Source organism: Typopeltis vanoorti, chromosome 21 (assembly GCF_054136105.1).
Source record: "Typopeltis vanoorti isolate ZY-2024b chromosome 21, IOZ_Tvanoo_1.0, whole genome shotgun sequence".
NCBI classification, from domain to species: domain Eukaryota; kingdom Metazoa; phylum Arthropoda; class Arachnida; order Uropygi; family Thelyphonidae; genus Typopeltis; species Typopeltis vanoorti.
The window spans coordinates 7527199-7552212 of NC_143569.1; the positions used below are offsets into that span (position 1 = coordinate 7527199).

At 34.2% G+C, this 25014-nt stretch overlaps 1 protein-coding gene across 1 annotated transcript in view; it reads right to left on the reverse strand.

Moving 5' to 3' along the window:
* The window catches only part of LOC150094607 (cell adhesion molecule Dscam1-like), a 198716-nt gene that overhangs the window by 31447 nt on the left and 142255 nt on the right, over positions 1 to 25014 (reverse strand). The window contains exons 11-17 of the mRNA XM_090411603.1: positions 24334 to 24453; positions 23874 to 24050; positions 23434 to 23581; positions 9321 to 9469; positions 5467 to 5598; positions 2931 to 3098; positions 2451 to 2521 (exon numbers count right to left, since the gene is read on the reverse strand). Coding sequence (XP_090267729.1) covers positions 2451 to 2521; positions 2931 to 3098; positions 5467 to 5598; positions 9321 to 9469; positions 23434 to 23581; positions 23874 to 24050; positions 24334 to 24453 — 965 coding nt within the window. The remainder of the gene's footprint in view (positions 1 to 2450; positions 2522 to 2930; positions 3099 to 5466; positions 5599 to 9320; positions 9470 to 23433; positions 23582 to 23873; positions 24051 to 24333; positions 24454 to 25014) is intronic.

Consider the following 25014-nt stretch of genomic DNA (forward strand, 5'->3'; position numbering starts at 1 on the left):
TAAAAGTAGAATTCTCAAAAAAAAAAAAAAAAAAAAAAAAATCGTTTACCGAGAGCTTGGGAGAGAGGGTGAAAGAAAAGAAAATCACCACAACTAATTGCTTCATACATATAAATAAAGTGAACAGAAGTCGGGCAGCTCTAACGTAGCAACTGCCAATACTTCTGTGATTCATTGACCATCATTTCTCATCAATTTAGTTACCATTAAAATGATTGGAATCTTTGATTATTTTTTCCTCTAACTCTTTAGAAGCTAACAAAGAAGTTAAGTGAAATTTTCGTAGTCGAGTGGACGCCATTATCTGCTTGCTGTAATTATTTTTTTAATTACGGGCATTTTGCATTTTGAGTTGCACTGAACTTTAAAATATGAAATGCATTTATTTAAAAAAAGTATTAATAAATGAATAATAATAATTATTATTTTGGGGACAGTACAAAAGAAATTATGATTTTTTTTTTATATTTTGGATGGGAGTGGAGTTGTTATTCTCCATTTGATTGAAAGGAAGTATAAATTATGTACTTGGTTTAATCCTTTATCCAAGTATAAGCAAACAAAGTTTGCGCCTGAAGTATCTTCAGGACTGGGGCAACTCACGGCAAAGGTGGACTGACTTCACATCACTCGCCTTAGTATCCCATAATGCAAAGCACATATCCTTGCGGACATGTACTATGCATTATAGTAAGGGTCACCACCAAGACCGATTTCGACCTTTATTGAGGTCAGAAAAAAAAAACTCGAAAGAAAGTATGTTAATAGTTAATAAACAGTTCAGGAAAACAACGGCTTTCCATTAGATAACAGACTTGTATAGTAATTATATTAATATTCAAGTGAAACTAATGTTTTTGTTTACAGTTTGTTCTGATAAATATCCATCGTTCTTCGGAAATCTACTAACAGCTAGCTTTTTTGTGAGAAAGCCATTATGTCGAAAATCTTATTTACTACTTTTTTTTTCTGTTTTTAAATTGATGTAACCAAAAAGCTTCAGTGGTTATATATTAATTTAACAATAACGCGAAAAGCATTTATTGGCCACAAGACCAGTACTCCTCGGAAACGCACGAAGAGTTTCTTCAAGTTATTATTATATTCTTCTTCCTATCAGTATTATTACAGTTAACTCCCTACCCTCCCTTTGACGCTTCACTTTATGACCGTTATCCATTTATACGACATCACATTCGCTCACACGAACGTTTTAGCAGCAAGACGTTCCCTTGAATCAACCCATGCGCAGTTTTTGTGACTGTTTACGACGTTCGTTGCTCGCTACATCTGTTTATGTTTTGGTGTTTCGCTGTGAATTATAAACTGTTTATAACTATCTTTTTTATTGTTGTTAATAATGTCAGAGAGAATTCAAAATAAGGGTACTGTTGCTTCCTTCCAGTGAAAAGAAGATGCATAAACCTGTTACGTCACATACTAAGATAAAAATCATTAAATTTAGTGACGATGGCATATCGAACAGTGAGAGAGACCCAGGCTTTGTAAGGTGGGCAAGGTGGATCGTGCCATCGGTTATAATTTAGAGGAATATGATGCTGCCAAGTCTGTGCAACTGTGTCCGAGTGAAAGAGCTGCGAGAAGGGAACTGACGGAGTCTGAAGGAGGCGAGATAGGATACCATGATATCTGTTTCACAAATAGTTAAAAAATTGAGCCCACTACCAGCAGTGCACAACCCACCACACTCAATCCAAACTGGCCGTTGGGTGATACGAAGGATAATATATTGTGACGCTGTCGAAGCTTAGCATGTTGTTCCCCTTATACATTGCATGGAAAGAGGTCAACGGAAATCAAAGTGTGAGCAACATATAGACACGAAGACCAGTTTAATATGATGTAGAAGGAGAATAACATGCTAAGCTTCGACAGCATCACAAGTTAATCCAAAAAAAAACGACAGTTCTTTCTGACAAATATATTTCACTTAACACGCCCCTCATGATTCATTTTTCTGCAAACTGTTCATTCGGTGAATTGTGATTTTTCGATGAATTGTTGGTTTCCGATGAATTGCGTTTCGATTAATTGTTTGTTCGATAAATTGTTTTCGGTGAACCTTCTGGATACCTTTTCATCGTAGTCCAATATTTTGAGTAATAATTTATTTAATTTAAAAATTATATATAATGTTAAAATATACATACTAACCAAACTAAAATAGCCTATTAGAAAAGTAAGTAGCAGCTTTATTTGGTATATACTGCATATGACAAGTGATCTCTCGTGATCAGTAATTATACCTCTGCTTACTACTCATAGTTTTAATCTTATTCACATTTTGAAATAAAAATGAATTTTTCTCTGATTGAAAATCTCACGATTTTCTAAGCAGGTCATTTTTGGAACACTCCTTTAGAACCTATACTAAACACTTTCACAGTGCATACATACATATTAAATACTTGGCAAAGTAATTAACCTACCTTCCATGTTACTTTCAGCGACTGTGAACCTGTTGCTTGCACTCTGACATCCAGCGGAGGACCTCCTGGTACTAGAAAAACAATCGCATAAAGATGATAAATTAATAATTATGCCACTGTTTATATTCATGTGAATTACTGCCTACTTAAAAAGACAACGCAAGCAGTTTGTTCGGAAGAGGGATTTTTAGGTAAATATAAAATATGTTTTATTTTCCTTTCATTTTTATTCAAGCTCAAGAAGCAACATCTAATAAACCGTATCAAAAAACAGTTCTTTCGGTGATATACAATGCATCAGTCAATATTGTTTAAGAATTCTTAAATAAGCCTACAGAGCAAACTATCTATTTTCATTTCCATCAGAAAATATTATGTTCGAAACAGACTAAAACGAATCTTATAAAAAAAAAAAGAAGAAGAAGAAGAAGCATTCTTGATAATGGACGAATAACATATTTCGAGCAAAAGGCTTCTTACCTTCTTCTTCTGTTGTTGAGATGATAATGTCACTAGGATCACTTTGCCCTAATGCATTGATAGCCACTACTCGAAAGTAATAGATGGTAGCGGGAAGTAGAGATCTGACTGTGGCTTCAGTTTTAGATCCTGCTACTGCAACATCGGAAATGTCTTCTTCCCAGCTGGCTAGATCAAAGAGAATATAACTGAGGCTCTATTTGGCAGACTCTGGAGAAATACTTAATATAACAGAAGAAGAATGTGAAGTCTATCTAGGAAATGAGTTGCTCAGTGTCAATGTTTTAAAAATCTTTGTGAAGAAGGAAATACTTCGCTGAAATTACAGTGTGCATCACTGAAATTAGTACTAAGGGAAACGTAATTTAGCATAGCTATGTGTAATAATTTAAAAAATATCAAACTAATTGTAATTTTTTCGAAAGAACCATTGTTATGTTCATCAGAGGTCAGCATAATGGATTTACGTTGGGTCAGTGAAGGTCTACACTTGACCTTGATGACACACAGACACACATCACAAAGGTGTGTGTGTATGTGTCATCAAAGTCAAGTGCAGACCTTTTCGAAAGCATGAGTGACAATCTTGTTAATGGATCAATGGAAGCGCTATTTGGTTCTTTCTTGTAATTCATCGGTTTGTTTGAAGGCCGTGCTTACACAAGATATAAATATCTCTCTATTCCAACAACGCATAAGAAGAAGAAATTCTTTGGGCATAGGGCCTTGCTTCTGAAATATATTAACTATATAGGTGGAAATCGTGTGATCTCAAATATCCAATAAATAATAGCACTTTTAATGGATATACTTATCGATTGATAGGCTTCACGCTGTTTTAAATTTTTTATTTATATATTTTTTTTAGGCAAGTGGGATAGTCTGCCTAAGACCGTCCATATGAAGGAGTCTTAGGGGCTTTATATAAGAATAAGAATAGTAAATGGTAATGCTTTCGAACATTTAAAGGACAAATTCCAAAGTATGCCTTAGAATGAGTAACGCAAGAGTTAAAGAAGAAATTTCATTAGATTACAAATTCTGCATAACTATTCTTTCGATGACATCTTAAATGAAAATGAAAAGACACCATGGAAGGCTTTCAAAGATGCCACAGCCATTTAGAGTTGTTAAAAGTGTCATTTACAGAAATCCTTCTTGTATTCATATTTGGATGTCTTTCCTTCATACAGTCGCTATCAGTGAAAAACATCAGTAACGATTCTATTAAGGAACGTTTCGTAATCAGCAACTGTATTCGGTCAAGAAGAAACTCGAGTATCTTTGCTGATGTAAAATAAACTGACAGCAGTGGTTACTTTCATAATCCCATAGGATCATGAAATTTTGTAAATTCGTAAATAATTTTGTAAATTCGCATTTACTATAGGTTCATATGAAATGCATGTGACATGCCAAACGCGTCAGTTTGACTCCTTAAAAATGTGAAAGATATAAAAAATCAAAGAACGTCACAGCTATATCAGTGCATAGAACTTAACAGGACTCACTTCCTTTGGTACAACAAAAACACTACTTTTCATTTTTATAATCTATTTTTTTTTTCAATTACTCAACACACACACACACACACACACACACACACACACACACACACACACACACACACACACACACACACACACACACACACACACACACACACACACACACACACACACACCTCAAAATTACTGAAAAGAAGTATCGGCCTATTTATATTACATAGCACAGCCCATAACTTTTACAAGTCCTTATAATTAAAGGGGCGAAGCAAGAAAGCTTTTCATCTTCCCCGTTATCTGTAGAGGACAGTGTAGGGATAAGGTGTTATTGAGCTATTAAAAGCTCTGATCTTGGCAGGAGGGTAACAGCAATAGCCAAGCCTCAGTTAGAACTTCATTGGCTACAGCATTGCCATCCATTACCCTCCAAGGGTATTAATAACCGCATCTCACGGTCGATTTAGTGTAATTTTATTATACGTAATAACTTTAGATGTGTGTAATATTTATAAAATTTTATCAAATATTTTTAAGTATTGAAATAATTGAGACAAATATTTTAACTAAAATGTAAGTTGCACTATTATTTAAAAAATAAAAAAAAAAAAAAAAAACATTTTTCTGAAGCAAACTATCGATCAATGAAAACAATGAAAAACTAATATTAGAAATATATCGATATGTTTCTAATTTCCCAACAGAAAAAACACTCCATACAATATATAAACAGAGTCGTAGGTAGTCACCATGAGTCACTGGCTATTACTGTAGGCTTATAGCATTCATTGTACAATATGTGTAAAGATAATATTAATACATTTATTACATTGTGTATCTTAATCAATTTATATGAATTCGATTTAATTAAAGTGTACTAACTTCTAAAGGTTGTATAATTACTGAGTCATGAAAAGTTTAACTGAAATTCTGAAAAGACTTATACACCTTTATTCTACTTTTTGGTAAAAAAATATAGAAGTACCACATAACTGGATTTCAAATTTACTTCCAAGTAAATTCCAAGTACTTGCCTGTCCCGTTGATGAACTGCACGGTGAATTTGATGATTGGACTATTACCACTGAACGATGGATTCCAGCTAAGGGTTACGGAGCGACTTGTCTTTTCAGTAACAGTAATATCGTTGGGAGGCGACGGTGGTTCTGTAGAATTTAAGCATAAAACACGGTTCATGGTTCATGTTGAACAGACCAACGCATACATTAAAGAAGGAGAAGAATAAACAACTCTTCATCTCGAAATACCTTACAGTCCTAGCTGTGTAATTCTGCACTATTAACAGTATAATGAAAAGAGGCTCCAACTGCTTTATCTTTTCACCTAAAGTTACTTTAGTGTTTGCTTTATAATTCGTGTTAATAATTATGAAAATTAATTACTAATTGAAATATCAAAATTACTAATTATATGAAGAGCCAAAGGCTTCAAAATTACTACTTTATTGAAATAAATCTAATTATAAATTTTATTTCATTAAACTGCACATTTAATTGCAAAGTATGTTTTATAATAAGTATACAGTTAATTTAATAGAGGAATTTATACGATGCGTTTAATGGATTTTGTTTACAAAGCCGTATTGCTATGCACGACTTCTTTGAGTTTTCTCACGAAAATTGCAAAATGTTTTTCACGAAGATATCGGTTTATATACTCATGCTTTGACACTTAACATAAATGGCATTAACTACGAAGCAACAGAACAAAGCGAGCCGTTGCTCATAGACAATCATAAAAATTGTGAAACTGAAGAATACAATTTTCGTTCAGCAAATTTTGGTCGTACTGTTTTGTTTGTTCAAGTGTTTAACGATTCTCCATGGATCATTCTGCAATATTTAGAAACAAAAAACGCATATTTTGTTGTAAATATTTTAATAAAAGAGACCTGTGTAGCTCAGTGGAAGTGGGCTTGCATCCTCTGCGCTAGGTCGCCCGAAGATAGACTAAAATTCAAGTTAAGTCGCCGACTGGAGAAACTTTTTCTAAGCCTATCTTCGACTGGTTCCCGAGTTAGTCGATCTCTGACACGTGAAAGCGTTTTTTTTTTCTCCCCGAAACTCAAGAAAATCGACTGCAGAACCTACATTATTTCAGACAGGAACACATCCTCCTACGGTTAGGTACCAAGAGATGGCAGCATTTGTTTTTAGAAACTGAGTGGGCAGTTCAATCTCCACCAGTAGCCTCAGAGATAACTGGTCCATTTGTATCACTAATTATAGGCTGCACTGATGAAGAGATCCTATAATTAGTGATACAAATGGACCAGTTATCTCTGAGGCTACTGGTGGAGATTGAACTGCCCACTCAATTTCTAAAAAGTTAAATAAGGTCAAAGGGCCTCGCCTACTCCCAATAAGGGAATAAAAGGCGTTAGCTAATTTATGTATTGTATTTATATATTTAAAAAAATTCTATATATTTGTCCATATTTAACATTTTAATCATCCTATGCATATCAGAGCACGCTTTGCATCGCCTTTGGAAAGAGAACAAGGAACACTCTAATATACGTGAAAGGAATATCCATGGTAGAGATATTGATGAATGCCCTGACTTGTATGTGTTTCCTAGTGGAACCATGAATGCTTCAACCTACACAGAAGACTTCCTGGACCTCTATGTTCTTCTTATGACGGTATGAAAGGTGCGACATTTATCCTACATTACGATAATGTTTTTTCCTCATCGCGAAGCTCGTGGACAAATATTTTCAAGAGGATACTAGCATACATATGGACTAGTCAGCCAGATCTTCTGAACTTAATCCTATTCAGAATGTCTCGGATCCAGGGGCGAATTCTCCATGCTTATTATGCTTGCTGCGCAAGCTCATTACCTGAGAAAGAAGTAATATTTATTTGTTAATAAATGCATGCATTTATAAGCATTCCATTTTGGCTTTTATTTTCGTAGACAGAAGACGTCTTAAGCTTGCTCGGCAATAATTGAGCTTTGCGTTGTGTATCAAGGCCGATGCTTGCTCGTCTAGTCAACCGAGGACCTGGAAGCTCGGTTGTCGGAGCTTCCAGGTCCTCGCTTCAGCACTGTGATTTCATGCGCGCATAGCCATTTCCGCTTCCTGCACGTCATCTCATCCTGTTGCTTAAACACGGGCCATACGCAGTCAAAGTAGCTCTAGCCAGTGAGCTTCAGCCAGCCTTTACAAGTGTGCGTGTTGCTTGGGGAAATTAGTATGTTTTACCAGTTCATAAAGAAGAACCGTACGGTAGAATTTGTATTCAAGTAGCTAAATTAAAAAAGATAGAATATAATTTGTAAAATAAATGTTGTATTTGTATGATTAAATGTACATAAATTTCTAAATATATAGTTTTAAATGGTCAGTAATTCGTTATTCTGCTAATCAAACTTCAATCACACCTCTCATTCCCTGAATGATAACAAGAAGAAGCGTGAGTTTCAAGACCAGCATTCGCCCTTGCTCGGATCCTCTAGTTTGACGTGTTGCTGCTCTCAATCTTCCTTCCCAAAACTTGGATGTAGTCAGAAGAGTTTTACAGGAGCAATGGTTGTTATTATTAATTGAGCTCTTGGTTATGATTGTTAACAGTAAGAAACATCGTCATGAAGGCTCCGTTCTATTGCAGTGACCATATGTCCTACTGAGGCACTTTGGTAATCTCATTTTGAACTTTTATTTTTGACCACTGTCTTGATATACTCAATTTGTTCTGAATTAAGCTATTATTCATGTACAATATTTTAGGTGTGTTCTTCAAGCTTTCACATTTGATATCATACTTTAGATATATATCCAAAGAAAATTAAAAGAAGAAACGGACACAAACTCAGAATGCAAACAACTGCTCTCAGAAGTTTGGTACAGTTGGAAGTAAGGTTATTAGCTTCTTCTAGCGCTTTTTTAAATATAATCCTTAGAACTAGTTAAATCATTCCAAAGAGCTGTATTGTCTAAATGTGGGATTAACGAGCAGTCAACTAGTCTAGCCTTTTAATGCGACTTGGGGGTGTTGCTGGATAGAGAGAATTGAAGTTCAGAGAGAATATTGCTCAGGTGTCCAAGATAGCTAATAGGATTACTTTAGTTGTAGAACGCATTAACATGGAGAGATAAATTATTATTTCTCTTTATAAGGCGTTGAAACGTTCACACTTTGAATGCTGTGCTCAGATCTGGTCGTTTGGATTCCTTGGAGATGAAGAAGTGGTAGAAAAATTCGGAGACGAGTAATCAAGTTGCTTACTGGTGTAAACAATGCTTCCTACATTGACAGACTGAGAGTTTTTGAATTACTGAAGTTGGTTGATAGGTAAGGAAGAGAGGGGGGTATGATAGAAACATTTAAGTTGGAAAACATTTTTATGAGATTGATGCAGGGGAAATATTTCAGCAGTGGTGGGAGAACAAGAGGGCGTCCCTGGAAATTAAGTAAAAGTATGTTTAACGAGGGTTGAGGACTACTTTTTAGCTTGGAGAGTGGTGAATAAATGTAATACGTTGCCTGATTCAGTTGTGAATGCTTTGTCTGTCAATGAGTTCAAGAAGATGTATCATAGATATATTGTGTGGATAAATTAGGTCTCCCACGATGAGTGCAATGACTTCATGGACATGCGCGTATAATAATAATAGCATACACTTCTATGAAACAAAATTATCCCAAAAGGAAATACTGTATTAATTTTCAAAACTTTATAATACCAACATTCATATTTATTATTACTAAAATTACTAAAAGAAAGGTGATAACCATCCAATATGTTCCACTATTTTCTAATAAAGAAGAATATTGATACACATACTGCTGGGAAGGTTAATGTGTTTTAGGTAGCGCACTAGTGATTGATCTTTGCAGTTCGTAAGTTTCATATTTACCTTGCACAACGAGTTGTATATTGGTTTCGTCGGATCCGAACTGGTTGGAGACAACGCAGGTATAAAGAGCAGAGTCTACTCTTACACTGGAGCTGATGGTGAGTTCAGAAATTATTTTCCCCGGAAACGCTTGCTCGTTTAACGTATACCTGAAAAACGTTTTAAGAAATGTTTATGAACACATATAGGATACATATAGTATACATATAGGATACATATAGTATACATATATACAGGGTGTTCGGGATAAATTTGACAGTTTCGTAAGGAAAAAGAAAATCTTCTTTGTATCTATTAAATTTAATGAATTGACAAAAAACATTACAGGCAGAGTTAATTACAATACTATCAACAAGATTTACTCAAAATAACCACCATTAGCATCGATCACAGCTTCAATTCTGCTTCGGAACCTCGAACAAGCTGATGCTACAGTCTCCCTGGGAAGGGCCGCAAAAACTGTTTTAATTTTATCCATTAACTGGGCTTTTGTATTACTGGAAGTGCGATTGGTGTCTTTTTCAACTGCGCCCCATACAAAATAATCCATGGGGTTAAGGTCTGGGGAGTTTGGAGACCAAACATTTGGACTGGTGAAGTCGTAGAAATTTTCAGACAACCATTTTTGACTTTTCCCAGAGGTGTGGCAAGGGGCCGAATCCTGCTGCCATACATACGGCCTACCATTGCCTACCCTTATTATCCAGGGCTTGACTACAGTTAGCAACTCCACGAACAAAGCCCGAATTCCAATGCCAGGGTTCTTCAACACCTGTTCCTGCAGATTTGCGAGGAATTCTGCTGTACGAACGCAATCAGATCGTCTGCTAGGGATCTTTCTTCTTGCTACATCCTCGTAGTCACCATTGCAAGTCTCTAGTTCATGCCTGATTGTTTTTACTGTATTCAGGGAGCATTGGGCAGCAGTCGTAATATCCTTATTTTGATGGCGGGCACGAATCATCATAATACAAGTTATTCTCTTCCATGATTCAGGTGGGTTCCAGCTATCCATCCTTTCTGACATCTTGTATGTGAATGAAGAAGGGTCCAAACTTTTAAATGAAGACAAGTGTGTGTTAATACATGTAACTTACGGAAAAATATAATTAATTATAAATATGTCAAATTTATCCCGAACACCCTGTATATATACATATGAATACATATAGTATTATATAGCACATCAAAGTTTATTATAATTTTAGTGTTTTCCACCATCACAAATACTGGTCTCTTTTTTCTTTTCACTGGTAATCAGTAATATCAATTAACAACGATATCTAAATCGGAGATGATTTTCATCATTGTGATAAAACTGCTTTGTTTTTGTGAAATTTGAAAAGGAATAAGAGAAAAATTATGCTTTCTTTCCAAGGAAGGATTGTTGGCTAATGTCTATTCTTGGCTAATTTCTTGTTTTAAAATGTACTATTGTGTTTTATACTAGATCTGTTGATGTAATTTTGTCATGTCTTTGTTATTTTATATAATTCTTTGCCTGTGATACCTGAAGAAGTTGATTTATTCAACGAAACTAGTACTATCTATATATATTCAGCGAAACTAGTATAAGATTCAACGAAACTAGTAAATATTCAGCGAAACTAGTAAAGGATGACTTGGTCTCTTCCTCTCCAAATGCTTTTACTGTGATTGGGCAATCTTTGTATTTGCTTTCTTTCAATACAATCTACCCAATTCTTCGCATTTCTTTATTTTCTCCATTAGGATTTTAGTTTCTTTATTTTATGATTAAATAAGCTCCATTTTATTCTTTATCCCATAAATTGCTATTAAAGCTTGTTTACCACTCATATTTTTGTTGTCAAATTTCACTTTCATAAAGTAACGTTGATCGAGCTAATGTGTTTTAATCCACGTATTTTTTAACCAGTTTCAAATACCAAAATTATAACAAAAACAAATTCTGCAGCACAGCATTTATTATGTTTTTTTTTTTTTTTTTTTTAAATTTACATAGTCCGGAAACCCTGAGAGCAAACAGCAAGCAATGGAACCATTTCAGACCTCCAATAAGCCGGATAATGGTCTCACATCGGGCGATGAAGCTCATCATTCCCGCGAGATTCGAATCTGGAGAGCGGATGCGCTAATCACTCGGTCAAGCAAGTGGGAATATATAATTTTAAAATAAGTCAAAAGATAAATAACATTCAATGAACATATTATTTTATCAAAATGATATTCCGTTTTGAAAGTGAAAAGGATCGAAGTTTTTAAAAACAAAATAATTAAAGATTTAGATTAGAATTCCTCCGATTTGAAAGCATTTATACCTGTAAATAAATATTTTCCCCTTCTTTTTTAAGCATTCGTTCGTTTTTCATTCTCTCCTTTGCTGTTGTCACACGGAATGCCACTCATAATCCTAAAGAAATCGCTTTGCTAGGTGGATGTACTAAATGCAAACAAAGATGAAAAAAAAAAAAAAAAAAAATTGGATTTTCTTCATTTTCAAACGGTTGTCTAAGCTTTAGAGATGAAAATAACAGAATTTTCAATTTTGCTTTTCTATATCTCTGCTGCCAACAATTTCTCATAAAAATTTCCAATTATTAATTAGTTCTCCCCCCCACACACATATACCCACATTTTTTATACTTCAAATTCAGCGGTTTTTATATTTTGCAAATTTTGTTGCAATTATTATCACACAAAACATGCTTCACTGAAGGTGATTTGGGAATATAAAGGAAGCACGCAAAAATCAGAGATGTTGTGCATCCTTGGGCATGAAACATAAAATATACATTTGTAAAAAAAAAAATAAATAAGTAAAAAATTAAATTAAAAAAAATAAAGCAAGTCGGAGCCAACTTGAAGACAAACAAAAAAAGTATGTTTGTCTGAAAATGCAAAATAAGAAATCAAAAAGCACCTGTCAGAAGCATTAAAATGTAAGAAAATTATCAAAATAGAAAACAAAAATCTGTCAACAAGTTTTATGTATTTTGAAACCTTCCAAAATTGGAAACTCCGCTAATAAAAATAACGTCATAATTAATTGAATGGCAGGAAGAAAAATTCTTCCAAATGGATGGGGTAACCAAATAACTCACTTCCATCAAAATACAAAATTACGCAGCTTCAGTTTAATTTTTAATTTGATTATTATTAAAATTGGGGATATTTATGGATCCATGGATATTTTATAGCCGAATATAAACTGAAAAGTTTCAAATTTATCACACATGAAGTCCTTTAGCTCTGTATTTTAGCAATTCAATTTGATAATTTCTCATGGAATCTTCCAAATAAAAACACTGCGAAAGCAATGCTTTCCCACGCGAGTAGTGCCTGAGAACATAAACAGTTGAATCGCATGCTCTGACGTCATAACTATGCGAGGTGAGTTATGGGAACTGAACAAAGTGAAAAAACAGTTTTGTGTTGGATATCTAGTTGGGTACGACAGGTTGCAGATGTGACTGTTTCAGTATTTCCTTCGCATAGATTTTTTTAGGTGTGTTGTTGGGTTTGATTTTTTTTATTTTTTATCTTCTCTTCTACTGGGAGTTTTAAGCTCCCAGGCTATTATGCTGCTTCACGAAAAGTATTATCGTATCTGTTGTCGTGTTTCAGAAAATAATAAAAATTGCCCTCGAACTATTAACTGATACAACATCCTTATGATATTAGTGCTGAAGTGTAAATAGAAGGACCAAGGGTGTGGAACGAACCGAACATCTTGCGTCATTATCGTCAACTGGGTAATGTATGTCTATAAAAGAAAAAGAATGGCCATACTATCAGGTAAGGTGTTATTTCTGGAGTATATAGCTGAAAGTAATTAATTTGCTTTCCAAAAGGGTTTTGGATGTCGCATATTTACGGTGACCATACGTCCTTTATTTAAGACGAGTCCTTTATTTCACTGCTCTGTCCTTTAGATTTATTTATATTTTCTAAAATGGCCATTTTGTCCTTTATTTTGTGAATAGAAATAGTAAATTGAATATTGGCGCGCAGCACACGGCCCATAGAAACATGAAACCGTCATTTCACCGGCACTTGCTAGCGGCGCAGCATATATGGCTGCGTCGTTGATGGCGTGTGTATATGACTGTGTGTAGTGTAGAAGTGTATTTATTTTTTTAAAAAATTCATTCTTGTGAAAAGTATCAAAATTACTTCTTTTTTTTGTAATAATGATTGTTTAAAGTGCCATGTATATGCTTATATTTTATAATAAATGTTATAAAGCTTTAGTTTTAGTGAAACAAATAAACGCAACCTGCTATTTTTTATTATGAAACAATTTCTGATTTGTCCTTTATTTTCTCCAAAAAAATATGTAAGCCCATTTAATTTTTGTCAGGACTTAGGGCCGTTAGTCATAATAAGATATAGCTTACTTTTTCCTTTAACAAGGGAACGAAAGCAAAACTTTTGGCTCTTTTCTGCTATTGTACAGAATGGCCGCTATAAAAATGAAATTCATACTCCGTCACAGTTTTTCAAAAAATATGCCTACATATTAGAGGCCTGTCTTTTACTGTTTATTGTTCTTTTACTGTTTATTGTTTATTGGCCTGTCTTTTACTGTTTACTGTTTATGCTACAGCATGTTTTGTGGGAATAAAGTAGTTATTTCTTCGATGTAATAGATGTCCCTTATTTAATAAGACTTTCGCCGAGATATTTCAACCTGTTGCTTGGGCAATGATGGCGAAGTACGAGAGCGTGCTGAAAAGTTGCCATAACCACCATGAAGAAATTGAGTTGTTTATCAGAAATTTTAACCTCCCTCCCCGTCGTAATTTGTTTACTCTTTTGCGGGTGTTTGTATTAAATACTCGCTTCTTATACATCTGTAAATGTATAGACATAGTCGTGATTCGAAATATCAGATATTAAGTGATTTGTTCTGATACTTGCATAATGAATAGAAGTAGATAATCTTACTTTGGACTGTACTGTTGTTAATACGAATAACTGGCCGTGTTTGAGTCAATTAAAATAGAGAAATATAGAGAAATATTTAAAAGAAACCAAATTATGTCAAAAAATTATGTGAAATCCCTTTTGATTAAAAAATCCAATAATAATGGATAATTGTTCTGTGTGGCTTATATCCGGAGTAGTGTCAAGAATTAATGAATAATATTTCGCCTCTTTAACCATTTCTAAAATTTGTTGTTTTATAGCTTCAGAAATTATACGGATGATTTCATTTTGTATTTTATCACCGAAATAACGAGCAGTGTTCCTTTTATGTGATGTTCGAATGCGATGCAAGTGTTCTGCCATTATTGAATCAAATTTAGCACAGTTTCTACTAACTTTAAAAAATTGCCGTTATCATTTTCAAAAGGTTTTTGTGAAGAACCTCTAAAAGCTATGCACTGTCTTGATAAATATTGTATTATGTAGATCAGTGATGGCAAACATATGACAGGCGTGTCAGCACTGACACACTTGAGAGTTTGGAAGTCGAAAGATATTGGTATTCTTGTTAAAAAACGTTTAATTTTCTTGACCAGAAAGCTCTGGAATGACTTTTAATGGGATTATATTAATCAAGTGCATATAATAAACAACTATGTTATACCAACTAAGGCTGTTGGCATCTTCAGGGTACATCACTGATGTAAGGCACTAAAGTAAAAAACTGTTATAAACTATAATCAACCGATTCCAATTATATTAAACAACGAACAGAGCGCGTGCAATACATGCATAGAGCATACATGATGTCACTTGTTATTTAGGAACGTTCTATAGTTAGCACTGTAATTCAGTTCTGGCGAGTTGAGAGATCTAATAAGAGTCTTCCAGATCACGGGTTAGATAGATTAGTCCTTGGTTCCTGTTCAAGTTTTGTATACAGCGGGCAACTGTTGTGGCTTCTTTGAAAATTCGGGAGCGGAAGTCCTCCTCTATGTAAGGAATTGTGCTTCTATCCCACTCTATGGTTCGTTCTTGAGAAATGAAAAGCTAATCCCGATTTTTTTTCTCTGTTATTATTGACGTCACCTATGTGTTCTTTTTGCCTAATTTCAAGGCTCCTTGAAGTTTGGCCAATATGATTCAAGCCGCACGAGCAGGGTATGTTATAATCTCCAGCATATTTGGAGAAAGGATGGCTATCTTTTGGAGATCTTAAGAATTGTCTAATCGTTTCTGTAGGTTTAAAGGCCACTCTTATTTTATGTGGTCTAAGGAGTCTTGCAATCTTATTGGAAACTGTCCCAAAGTATGGAATGACGATGGTAGAAATATAACGTATATCATCTCATTGTCTTTGTCGGGGTTCAGAGAAAAGTATCTTGTAGACGAGTCTTTGAGGAAATCCATTCATGGTAAGGTTGGTAGATATCAGGGATAGTTCTTCCTGGAGATCTTGTTGATCCGTTGTAAGGAGAGAGGCACGGTTCTTCAGCATGTGTACAATACTAAGTTTCTGAGAAATGTGGTGGCAGGAAGTGAAATGTAAATAACGTCCTGAATTGGTATTATCATTTCTGGACACTTTAATTAAGAAGCTTCCGAATGGTGGTATCAACCTCTCAGTTTACCGCAAACCTACCAACACAGGACGTTATTTACATTTCACTTCCTGCCACCACATTTCTCAGAAACAGTATTGTGCACATGTTGAAGAACCGTGCCTCTCTCCTTACAACAGATCAACAAGACCTCCAGGAAAAACTATCCCTGATATCTACCAACCTTACCATGAATGGATTTCCTCGAAGACTCGCCCACAAGATACTTTTCTCTGAACCCCGACAAAGACTACGAGATAATATACGTTATATTTCTACTATCGTCATTCCATACTTTGGGACAGTTTCCAATAAGATTGCAAGACTCCTTAGACCACATAAAATAAGGGTGGCCTTTAAACCTACAGAAACGATTAGACAATTCTTAAGATTTCCAAAAGATAGTCATCCTTTCTCCAAATATGCCGGAGTTTATAACATGCTCTGCTCGTGCGGCTTGAATTACATCGGCCAAACTTCAAGGAGCCTTGAAATTAGGCAAAAAGAACACATAGGTCACCTATGTGTTCTTTTTGCCTAATTTCAAGGTGACGTCAATAATAACAGAGAAGAAAACTCGGGGTTAGCTTTTCATTTCTCAAGAACGAACCATACGATAGAGTGGGATAGAAGCACAATTCCTTACATAGAGGAGGACTTCCGCTCCCGAATTTTCAAAGAGGCCACAATAGTTGCCTGCTGTATACAAAACTTTAACAGGAACCAAGGACTAATCTATCTAACCCGTGATCTGGAAGACTCTTATTAGATCTCTCAACTCGCCAGAACTGAATTACAGTGCCAACTATAGAACGTTCCTAAATAACAAGTGACATAATGCGCGCTTGTATTATGTATTATTGTACGCGCGCTGTTCTTCGTTTAATATAATTGGAATAGGTTGATTTGTAACAGTTTTTTACTTTTTAGTGCCTTACATCAGTTACGTACCCTGAAGATGCCAGCAGCCTTAGTTGATGAAACTAATTGGTATAACATAGTTGTTTATTATATGCATTTGATCAATGTAATCCCATTAAAAGTCATTCCATATTGGTATTCTGATGAAAAAAACTGCGATAAATCGTGTAAGATCGCTATCAGTTAAGGCGAAGGAACAGAAAAGTCATTAAATTAATTGTATACTATGAATTCATAGATTTCATACCAATGTCCTATTAAATAAATAGCCTAATATGATATGTATGTCACCATCTATGATTATCTAGTTACATTTATAATGCATGTAAACATTTTAAATATTGACGTCAACAACGTCAATATTTAAAAAAAAAAAAAAAGATGTTTGACACACCTGGGTAAAAAGGTTCGCCATCACTGATGTAGATTAACCGTTCTATAACAGATTGCCAATATTTTTTCTCAGTTTCGTATAATCTTTGGTGTGTGTAATCAATAATGCATTTCTTAATCAACGACATTTTAAGTTCGCTGTATTTTGAGCAGTTTTTAATGTGCGCGGAACTTGTCTCATGTATTTTTAGCATATGACTACCAAATAATAACAGAAAACCGAATTTCGTGATTCTGAATAACTTAGTAAAAGTTTTTCTCCATTTGCTAAAGTTCGATAATAGTATGAATCGGAAAACTTGAGGCCTGATTCATCTTTGAGAGATTCTTTATTAACTACTTAACGTGGGCAATGCTCAGCTAAACAATCTCTAACTTTGGTAGTTATATGATTCGGCCAAGTACCTGGATCATTAACATTAAAATTTAAAGTAAAATTTGAAGTTTCGTGTTTCACTGAATCAGAATCCAATATTTCTTCTGCTGCAAATTCTGTAGACAGGCCAGTTTCGCTTTCGCATGTAACATTTATTTTTTCATAGTATCTTGTGTCCTCTCTTTTTCTGTAGTAGAGCTACACGGAGTACTTGCTTCGTCAGGTCTTTCCGTTCTTCGTTTTTATGTGATTTTATCTGAAGTTAAAAATTTATTCAGCGATCCAGCCAATTTATGTTCCAGTTGCACTCGTTGCAATTGTCTTTTCCTGTTTTGTGCACCAGATAACTTCTTTGGATTTTTTCCCGACATCTAGGAGGTTAACATACTCGGTTAGACTTTAAAATAAGAATAGCGATAAAAGTTGTCCGCCAAAATAAATAATTTCTAAAATTTACCCTTTAACTTATTTTTTAACCCCTTAACTGACTATTATTTTTTAACGTGAATGTCCCAAAACTGACTATTTTTTATTACAGAATTTGATTTTTCAGATGTTTTGAATAATAAATATACTTATATTTTAGGTATTTTTTGAAAATTAACACGTAGAGATATTAGCCTGATTGATTTCTCAGTGTTATTTATTTAATATTTTTTACATTCTGGTAATTGTGTAATAAGATAATTAACTAAAATGAAACAAAACTGCAAAAATATAATAAACGTACTTACTTTACGTGAATAATAATGCAAATTCACAAAATAATTACTAAACAACAATAAATATATTTTATAAAACAAAGGGCAACTGCTTAATAACACTGTAATGCACAAAATGAAATGATGCAAAATACTTAAAAAAAAACGTATCAAAAAAGGGACAATTGAAGAGTGTGTAAGCCAGTAGCGCACTCAGGATTTAATCTTGGGGGGGGGGGAGTTGAGTAGACAATTTGAGGATACATGCTACGCATTACATACGACCTATGACTAAGAATCTGCAATGATTGCTAATTTATAAGTTGTATAGAAATAGAAGACACGACACAACATAAATAAAGAATTTTAATTAGGAAAAGATTTTGGAAAATTTTCTACTGTTTTTTTTTTTTCTTTTTCTTTAGGGGTGCCAGCCCCCCCCCCCTCTTGGTGCGCCACTGGTGTAAACAAACCTAGATCATCTAAAGCACGGGTTCTCAACCTTTTCCAGTAGTGTACCACTATATTTAATTCAGGATATTAGATGTACCAGTGAACAAATTTATTCTGAAAAAGCGTGATTTGTATGCCCCAGGGGAATAAGCATTTCTCTATAATACTAGTGATTTATTTAGTTATTTATTATTCTATTCAGATATTTATTGCGGAAACAGATACTCTTTGAATCTATTCAGTGGATTGTTCTGTAAAATGTGCAATTTTTAAAAATTAAAATAATTCTTGTTTCAGTGTTGTGCTTGTTTAGCTAAATACAGCATCTTAATGTCTGGTTTCAATTGACTTAATTTGAATCTTAAATCGGGTTCAACATTCAGCTTATTCCTGTACTTGTTTTTGATATAAATAAGAGAAGAAACCCCACATTCTCAAAGGTAAGTAGTTGCAAACACTAAGAGAAATTTTACAACTTTTCCTGAGATCATTGGGTATTCATTTCTTCTTGCCAACCAGAAGTCTGTTAAATCCATCCGCCTGATTGTTTGCCTGAGACTTCTGTCACAGGAGAGCTCGATCAATTCATCTTTCTCGGAAGGAGTTAGCGTTTCAGGCAAGGTGTCATCAATGGAAAACGGCTCTCTAATCCAAAATTCTGAAGCCAATTTTTCAGGGAAGTATTCCTTGAAATCTAATTAGACTCCCAAGATGCTTCTTTATATTCACTGCCAATTCACTATGAAGAAGAATTTCATTCTGAATTAAGAAAGCATCCAATAATGGAAAGGAACACGTGTTTCCAGTATCGATTTCTGTAATGATGAAACCAATTTTTTTCCTAAGAGCCGCAGTTTTATCCTGTACCAAGAATAAGGAAATACGTGTTCAGATGGTTGAGGTGGCAAAATAAATCTGCCAGGTAAGCCAACCGGGCAAGCCACAGTTGAATAGTGAAATAATTCAAGTCTGAGTCTGAGAAATTGTCAGAGAGAAAAATCTGCACTTCGCACCGAAGTTCAGAACTTCGGTGTGAAGTAAAAGAGAATCATGTTCAGGGTCCATTTCATTGCGCAAAATGGAAAACAGTCGTGAATTCATAGCTCTGGACTTAATGAAGTTAACAATCCTCACACTTTCATTCAAAACTGTCTTCAGAGCAACATGCATATTTCTTGCGGCTAAAGCCTCGCGATGAATGCTACAATGTACAAATTTGGCTTGTAGAGCTACTTCTTTAAATATTCAATGAATAAGTTTCATTTTTTTTATTTATAAATTTACCTATGTTTATTAATTTAAGTCGAGCCGCGTCAGCCTGACGAGTCGATAAGAACGCCCATAGTCTACCCCACATATATGTACGGGATTTTTAACTATGGTCCCTCAGCAGCGATCCGTATATATACGAGATAATCGGTTAAGGGGTTAAAAAGAAAATAATAGGTAGATTTATTATAAAAAAAAATGAAAATTAGTCAACTATACAACGTAAATAACAGTCATTTATAATTTATTTTATTTTTAAATGTTATAAATGTTTTTCCTGAAAACTAGAGGTTCATTTAAAATCAAAATTTATTTTGGCTGGTAAATTTTACCGCCCTTTTCATTTTAAAGTCTCACCAAATGGTTACTGTCGAAAAAAAAAACAAAAAACAGTTATGTTATAGTTTCTTACCTTCCAAATCTGAAGAACAATGTCGCTGTTTCAGTCATAATCACATCCACAAAGGGCAAAGCACAGCGTAAGAATGAATTTACGGTCTATCTTAAACTAATAATTTCCACTAAAAATATAAACAATCGAGAATATTTATACAATTTTCGCTGAGTCGATGCTTACTCTGTAAAATAAAATCTGTGGTAATATTGATAACGTTTTACTTCAAACAAATTATAATAAAACTGGTGATGTATTAAGTTAAAAATACTGTTAGTTTATTAAGAATTCATAATAATTTAAACTGATTTTAAATTTCATTTTTATTGAATTAACTATAATTTGTTAATATATAATTGTGTTACTATTACTGTTAATTTATGCAATTTATATAGTACGATATAATTCAAGAATAAGAAAATTTATATATATTTTGTATTATATCCTGTGGTGAAATGGCGCCCCTCATCTTCAAGCGCCCTTGTGCGGGGCACAATCTGCACAGCGCGGCCCTGATCCCACTTTAATATCATGTATAGAATTCAGCACTTATTTCCAATGTATTATTCGGTGTTCTCGAGTGTAAGTCGATTTCCTGCATAAGGAAGGCAAGTGCGAAATTTGTGTTTAGTTTTATGAACAACGACAAATTACTGTTTTTATTTTTTAAATTTTATTTATTTATTTATTGAATGACACATCTGTTGAGCTAGTTGGCCGACTGGATAAGCGTCTCCACGCTACAACCAACATGACGTGAATTCAAATCCCGCTGTGGCTCCTACATTTTGTATATGTGTTCATGCAGAAGATGAATTTTATTCCCGGTGCAAAACCTTCTCCTTGTTTTAGGAAACCCGAATTAACTAATACATTTCCGCATTTGATCTCTGTAATAGGGTTAAGGGATTAAACCATTCATTATTATTTACCACTTTGCACCCCTTCCGCCGGCGATACCAATATTCCTTTACCAATTTTTCATGGATGGGATGCACATTGAACTTAAAACTTCCCACTTCTCGTACACTTATTTCAGATTATGTCAAGAATGTTAGTAATTGATTTGCATTTCCGTTTAGTTGTGGAAATGAGGGTCCACGTTAGTATCACTGCATTCCTAAATAAAACGAACACTGGAATTTTTTTTATTTATTTTATTTTTTAAATCACGGAATTTTCAAATGTTTTTCTTGTTAAAAAAAATTCTAATTTGTGTTGATACGTTGTCAGAAATTTGTCTCCGTAGCGCAGTTGGAATTCCAGGACGACGGACAAATGCGCCCTTAAATTGAAAAACACCTGCATGCGATTCTCGTCGTGCAAGACAACTTTTATGTGGACTCATTCAATTGAAGGTGAGTTATCCGATCGCCTACGGAGGTAACAGCGTTTATTTATTTATTTATTCTCCCGGAAACTGGTTTTTCATCCCGCGTCCATCAAATAGGCCATCAGAACAGAAGCAGTTTACAAAAAAAAAAAAAAAAGTTGGTGGTGGTGCTTCGCGGTAGATGGCATTGATGGTAATTGTGTGTAGCTGGAGAATTAAATAGTAGGCGAGATGCTTGTGCAGCGGAGTGAGACAGAGATTTCTGCTTAATTATGCAAACAAAAAAATATTTTTAATCACTTATTCTGTTTAGAAGTTGATATATAAATCCATAATTTTATCCCTTAATACAATCTCTCACTAAGAACTAAATCGGAGTAGGGTAAATGTTGGGGGTGGGGGATGGAACCTCACTGTCATCCCTGTCTGTCCGTGATGACATTCTCTTGACACTAAACTAAAAATTCCTGTAATCAAAACTAGGGATGAAATATCACACACTTAAAATACCAAATTCGTACTGCCAACTGTTCGCACTACATTGAAATTAATGCAGGGGAAAAAAAAAAGTGTGTATGTGAGGGAGGATGATACCACTGATATCCAGAACTCTAAACTAAAAATTTCCACAGTCAATATTAGGAATGAAATATCACACATTTATATTGGAAAATTCGTGCTGCCACCTATAGGCAAATCTCCCATAGTTCCATAATCAAGCCCAAAACCCTAACACTTGGCGAAATACCCTCTCAGAATTCCAGTCTCTAATCATTACCCATAATGCCACACTCGAATCAACACCTCACGTCACTGAGAGATGGCGGCACATCCCAGAATTTCATGCTCTGACCATTACCCAGAATTCCGTGCTCTAACCAAAAGAAACAATGTGATGCCATCGGCAATTGGGTTCAACAGACCATCACCCAAAATTCCATATGTGAACAATTACCCAGAATCCCTCTGCAAAGAAGAAAATCAATAACATCGTTTATCCTTATCTCTAACCATCACCTAGAATTCCATATGCAAATCACTCAAACCAGAGACCGTGATGTCAGAGACAGATGGGTCCCGAGGGAAATTCCAAGGATTCCATACTCTAACCACCATCAGCTCAATGACGTCACTTATTCTTATCTTACCTCTAACCATCACCCAGAATTCCATACGTGAATAATTACCCAGAATTCATACTCGAACCAAAAGAATGACGTCACTTATCTAATCAGCCGATGGCGTTACTTCTCCTTAAGTTATTTACATCTTGATCAAAGTGATCCGATACTACTAGTGTTCTCGTAAATAACATTTTTAAACCGTTCAGATCAATTATGTTCACCTTGCGAATCATTAATAAAGAAAATTAGCATTAACATTCAGGTATTGCATCGCCACTAGAATTTCTGTCCTGAATAAATTCAGTTGCAAATTTCGTATATAATGTACATCTCTAACAATTACTGCCTTTAAGACATATTTAGAGCTTCTATATTATTGAACCTTACCATCATACAGCTTTTGTATAGTGAGACGTTCAGTGCATAGTTGTAAGAATAAATAAACCTATCCACTGAATTAATTTTAAGGCTATTTAGAATATTGTTTATGCTAGTTTTTTTCCCAAAAAAGGATTAAAATTTCATTCGTTGAATAATGAATTTAATTCATAAAATAAATTCATCAAATTTTCATTAAAATGGACGCAGTGCATTCCATCATTAAATACAGATAATAAGAAATTCTGATAATATTGACCTTTTTTCTAAGGAAGGATCAAGTAATTGTTTGTCCTTTTCCCATTTCACCATTAATGGTGGTTCGCCCATTGCTTCGCACTTTAACTGAGCATTTCGTCCTTTGGGAACAGTATGGCTGGTGAACTTTGACTCGAAGCTAGGAGGGGCTGGAAGAGATTTAGTGAAATATTATTTGTTCGTAATTAGAAATAAAATGCATTCTTATGTATTTATTCACTGCGTATCATATTATATTAAGCTCTGTTACATTTTAATGAACTTACTGTATCTGGAATATTGTTATCAATTTGTGTTTGGGAGACATGCGACACGAGCTACATTTATATTGCTTTTTAACCCATTAGCGAGAATTATATTTGTCAATTATCCAAGCATTGCCAAGTTATCAAAGAGATGACGCTTTGAGTTATTTATAAAGTGTGAATTATTAATACCTACTGTGTATATTAAGGTAAATAACTTTACTGAGTCCAGTGCCTATTCCGTTATTAGCTTGGCAAATATAGTAACCACCGTCATGTTCCTCGACTTCTTGCAGAAGAAGAGTTCCGTTTTCAAATATCTGCTTCCGATAGCTTGATATAATATCCTGGAAGTCATCTGGATTTTTTACCTCTAGGGAAAAAACCAGGTTAAGGAAATTTGGCAAGAATACTAAAACACTGGAATTTCAGAAATTAAACATAAGACTGTACAGAAATACAAAACAATATCATAGCTAGAGTTTACAAATAAATTGACATTTAATAATGAGTTTTCGAATCTAGTTATTTGTATTAATTTATTGATTGATCTCTAAGAAAACATTTTCATACAGGAAGGGATTCGTTTTGCACAAAGTGTAAGATTTCACGAAAACTGACTCATTCATTGAGACGTTTTCTGTCCATTCACTTACCTTTTGCTTTTTTCCAGTAAATTCTTGGGTGTGGGAATCCATCTGCTAAACAGTCCATTGAAACTCTCTGTCCAAGAATTACAAACGAATTTGAAGGTTCAATTACCCATCTCGGAGGGACTGTAATAAAAATATATATTCAGTGCAGTATATAGCTAATATTTAAAAATAAGTTATTTATTTAAAAACGGTTCTCAGAATCGAATTTGTAGAACATAACGTTCAGTTGAGCATTTTTTTATATTATAAGTACACTTTTTTGTATTAATGATAAACATTAAATGATGATGTTTAGATATGATTAGTGCCTTTTGCCTTCATTAAACAAATTATAAATAGGCACTAATTTAATTTTTATTAAACGTTTTAATATTTATGGTACAGTATGCGAAACTTAGTGCAACTAAGGATGAAAGAATTAGAGAACATCGTTAGGATTAGCGAGGATCGTGATTCTAACCTTGCTGTTAATATGCACTTGTGCCGTAAAGCAGTCGATTGTACTGAAGACTGAATGGTAGTTTTAACATTTACTTGAGGTTTTTATATTTAAAAAAAATAATAATAAAAAGCTCATATGACATAAATTTTATTATTACAAATAACAAAAAAACTTATTTTTTTTGTTGTTGTTGAGTGAATAGTTTCAGCTAAGTCTCAAATGTTTAGGTAAAGAAAAAC